The sequence below is a fragment of the Symphalangus syndactylus genome, chromosome 5 (assembly GCF_028878055.3).
Source record: "Symphalangus syndactylus isolate Jambi chromosome 5, NHGRI_mSymSyn1-v2.1_pri, whole genome shotgun sequence".
NCBI classification, from domain to species: Eukaryota; Metazoa; Chordata; class Mammalia; order Primates; family Hylobatidae; genus Symphalangus; species Symphalangus syndactylus.
Genome location: NC_072427.2, coordinates 63,030,203 through 63,034,212, shown reverse-complemented (window position 1 = coordinate 63,034,212; position 4,010 = coordinate 63,030,203). Strand labels below are relative to the sequence as shown.

The 4,010-nt window shown below is 46.8% G+C and overlaps 1 protein-coding gene across 1 annotated transcript; it reads left to right on the top strand.

Annotated features, from left to right (window-relative positions):
- Window positions 1-2,331: 2,331 nt before the first annotated feature.
- LOC134736798 (uncharacterized) lies at window positions 2,332-3,600 on the top strand. The gene has a single exon (XM_063640279.1). The coding sequence runs from the start codon at window positions 2,447-2,449 to the stop codon at window positions 2,870-2,872; it is 426 nt and encodes a 141-aa protein (XP_063496349.1). The 5' UTR covers window positions 2,332-2,446; the 3' UTR covers window positions 2,873-3,600.
- Window positions 3,601-4,010: the final 410 nt, after the last annotated feature.

Below are 4,010 nucleotides of genomic sequence, written 5' to 3'. Positions count from 1 at the left end.
AAGTCCCATGGACTAGCTATAAAATGGGAAGTTATAAAAAAGGACTGGTATTCGCCATCCATTGGAAGAAGAGCAGTGTTTATTGAGTGTCATGGTCATCACTAGGGCTGGTTACCATGCATTTTTAGTCCTCCTTGTCCCCTATTCTCGGCACAGGGCTGGAATTCATTTCCTGGACTTATTGTAGTTGAGGTGGTGTATTAGTTTTGGCTAATGAGTTATGGGGGGAAAGTGATGTGTGCCAATTATAGGCTGCACATTTTATTAGCAGTATAATTAATCACTGTCTTGTCCCCTCTGCCATGACAACTAGCAAGGTTTGACACAGTTGTTTACAGAGCATTGTTTAAAAGATAAAATCACAAGACCGCTCAGAATAGGGAGTGACTATGAATTCACACTCTTTTTTCGCTTTCTCAAAGGAAAGTTTCAGTGTGAAATTAGTAAGTCCTCACATGGCCTTCTTTCTTTCCAAGTGGGGTGGGATGAGGCAGATTCTCCCTCCTGTAGCCTTCAGGCATGCCATTGTAGCCCCTCCCTTGCTGAAACACAAAAACCTATGTCTTGGCTGGAGCTTTCCTGGCTTCCAAGTCTAGACCTGTGTGTCCAGTGTGTCCCCATGTGTTTGTGCCTCAAGTTTCAGTGAAGCCTAGTGTGAAAGAGATCAGGCCCAGGAGTCACATTGTGTGGCTTGGCCATTTAATATCTGTGTGACTTTGATAAAGTAAAAATTAACCCCTCTCAGCTTTGGCTGTTTTCTGTAAAATGGGGGTAGTAATAGCATCTTCCTCACAGGCTATTGTGAGCATTCAATGAGGTAACACGTGTAAAGTGCTTAGTATGGTACTTGGTATATGACAAGCACTCCTCTCTGTCTATCTGTGTGTATACTGATTCATTTTGTACATTTAGAAATAACCCATGCAAAGTAATCCTGTCTCCATTTTAAGATTGTGAAGGTTTTTTCCTGCGGGACGAAAGAAGTCTTGGAGTAGCAAGTAATCAGTTTTTATGTCGTTGTATTTTTTAGCCACACCAAGGATGCAATACAGTCGGCCCTCTGTATCCGTCAGTTCTGCATCCATGGACTCAACCAACCGCAGATAAAAAATATTCAGAAAATAAATTCCGCAAAGTTCCAAAAAGCAAACCTTGAATTTGTCCCACACCAAGTACTACATTGAATCCAGGAGAATCAAGTGATGTGTAGGCATTGTTTAAGGCATTGTAAGTAATTTAGAGACGAAGTAAAGTATAAGGGTGGATGTGCATAGGTTATATGCAAATATGTTGCATTTTATATAAGGGACTTCAGCACCCAGGGTTTGGGTTATGGGTGGGGGTGTGTCCTGGAACCAATCCCAACGGATACGGGGGAATGACTGTACTTTGAAGAGAGAGAGTAGCAATCTTCAAAATGCAGGAAGTGAAAGAAACACAGAGAGCATTCTTTGGAAAGATACTTGAAGGTTTTTTTCTAATCATTTCAAACCTGGGTTCCCACCCTTTTCCCACCAACTCAGAGAAAACTTTTTCTGACACAAAGGGAGAAAAGAAAACATATTTTTGAACAACGCTTTTTTCTTGGAGGTTTTCTTTTTGAAAATTATTTTTAAGTTTGTTTGAGGCAATTTCTACTGGGATGAACCAGCTTCTTTTGGAGGGTGGACAAGTCACTTCCCCTCTTAGATCTTATCTGCTTATCTGTAAAATGAAAGCATTAGGGTTGATAAGTCTTCCTATATCTGGTGTTCTTTGATTCTGCCATTCCCTGTTTAAGCCAGAGCCTAGGAATCTAGATGTGGAGGCTGTTTCTGTTTTACATTGTGGACTAGAAATTAAGCACACACCGCCCCAACTCCCCCAGCTGCCTGAGACTTAAGAAAAAGTGAGACTGCAGTCCTTTGATTTGGCGTTAGAGCTCTCCGTGGCATTAACCTGTTGTTGGTCTAACGTGTGGGGCCAGAAGAAGTGTGCTCGAAATCTGCGAACATGGTTGCTGAACAAACGCGTTTTGGTTTCTTTCTTTTCCTTTTTTTCTTTTTCCCAGGAGTGAGGAGGGGGAGGAAAAAACTGGTCTTTGTTGTGAAGCCACGGTCCCAAACTTGAACCTAGAGGAATGTTAAGGCTCTGAAAAAAAGTTAGGGAGCAGCCTTGCAATTATGCACTCAGTCACAACAAGAGGGTAAGAACTTTCAAGGCACTGGATTGAAGAGACACAAAAGTCAGGAAATGACCCTTTCGTCGGGATTTCAGAGGCCGCAGAGGAGAAACAAAGTCCTCTCACAACTTGGGAAACTTCGGACCGTACCATCCCGAGGGGGCAGGGGTGGGGGAGGCCGGGAGAGGGCAGTGGAAATTGACATCTTCGTTCTCAACAAGCCGTGAGTAAACTGAGGATTTCCCGGCTGAAAGGACTCAGTGTCTGCCTGTCCCCGGCCCAGAAATGAAAGAGAGTTTCAGCCGATCCTCATTGTGGGGCCTGCTGAAAAAGCAGCCCGGGTCGCCCCGGCCAGCCCCGGCCAGCCCCGGAGTCCTGAATCGGAGCCCTGTGCGCGCCAGGCCGGGCCGCGCGCCCGGGTTGCAGGATGGCGTGCCCAGGCCAGCCCATCTGCGGCCGCGGGCCGGCGGGGAGGAAGCGTCCCTGGATGAATGGGGCTTTGTTCGTAGGCAGCCGCGGCTACCCTCTGCAGGCACGCCCCGCACAACAGAAGCTGTATGCGAGAGGAATGGAAATGAGCCTCAGGCCCTGCCGAAGGAGCCCCATCCCCTTCCCTGCGCGGGGCTGAGGAATGCTGGCCAGCCGGAAAGGAACCCTCGCTGGGAACGCCGCTCTCGCGCCTCTGAAACCCCATTGAGAAGAACCCTTTGATGCAATTAAAGCACATTTCATTGCAGGCCTGGGAGGAGGGAACGACCGGCAAGCTTTTTTCTGTCTCGGACGTGTGTGTGCACCTTTGTGGGCTGGGTTACTTAGAGACCAGGCGGGAACTTGAGCTCCCTCTCTCGCAGACGTTCTGTAACATCAGAAAAGCGTACCCATAAACAGATTGGTTTTCACCAGGGGTGGAACCCAATTTGGACACGATCCGGGCTGACCTGCAGGCCGGGGTTCCTACTTTGAAAGGCTCTTTGGTGCGCCTTACACCCACCTTCCCTGCTGTAAAGGTTTAGGCGGAAAAGAAATTGCGTTTGCAGGAGGAAGTTGTTTCTGAGGTTACTGCTCAGCGTTTTCCATTTTCTCAGTGGTGGGGTGGGCCGTGTCGCATATCCAGAAGTGATGTCACAGCCAGACCTGCAAAATGATGTAACCTGCAAGTGTTGAAGGACGACGATGGGACAGCTATTTTGATACTCGTATTATTTTATAACATTTCCCTACTTTTTCCACTGAGACAACTGTGGGACCTCAGAAAATCCACATAGCCTCTCTGAACTTAGTATTTTTTGTATGTTAAAATGAATATCACAAAGCCAGAGAACGAATGTGATGAAGTTCTGGTGCTTGTGGAATTCTTTCTAAGTTGGAGGTGGACACTTTATATACGTGCACAGGTGGAAGATATGTGGGTAAACAAAAAGATCCTATTGGGACCTCTATTTGGTTGACTTTGTGTCACTTTTTACTAGGGCTAATTAATGTTTCTTTCCACTAGTGTATGCCTCCTTGAGAACGTTTAAACAACAGCAACAATAACAACAACAGTAACAAAACGAAGACAGACTCCTGTCTGCTCTCCCAGGCTAGAGTGCAGCGTGCAATGGCAGCCTACAGTAAGGCAGAATTCCTGGCCTCAAGCTATCCTCCCGCCCCACCGTGGCCTCCTGAAGGGCTCCGATTACAGGAGGGAGCCACTGCACCCAGCCAAACCTGTCTTTTATTCTGTATCTCCTGTGCCCAGAGCGGTCCCTGGCCCTGATAAGGGCTCAACAAATATGTTGAGTGAATGAACGAATACATTCAGGAGTGTAGGGATTGATACTAACTTGCTGGCTGTTTTCCGTTCCTT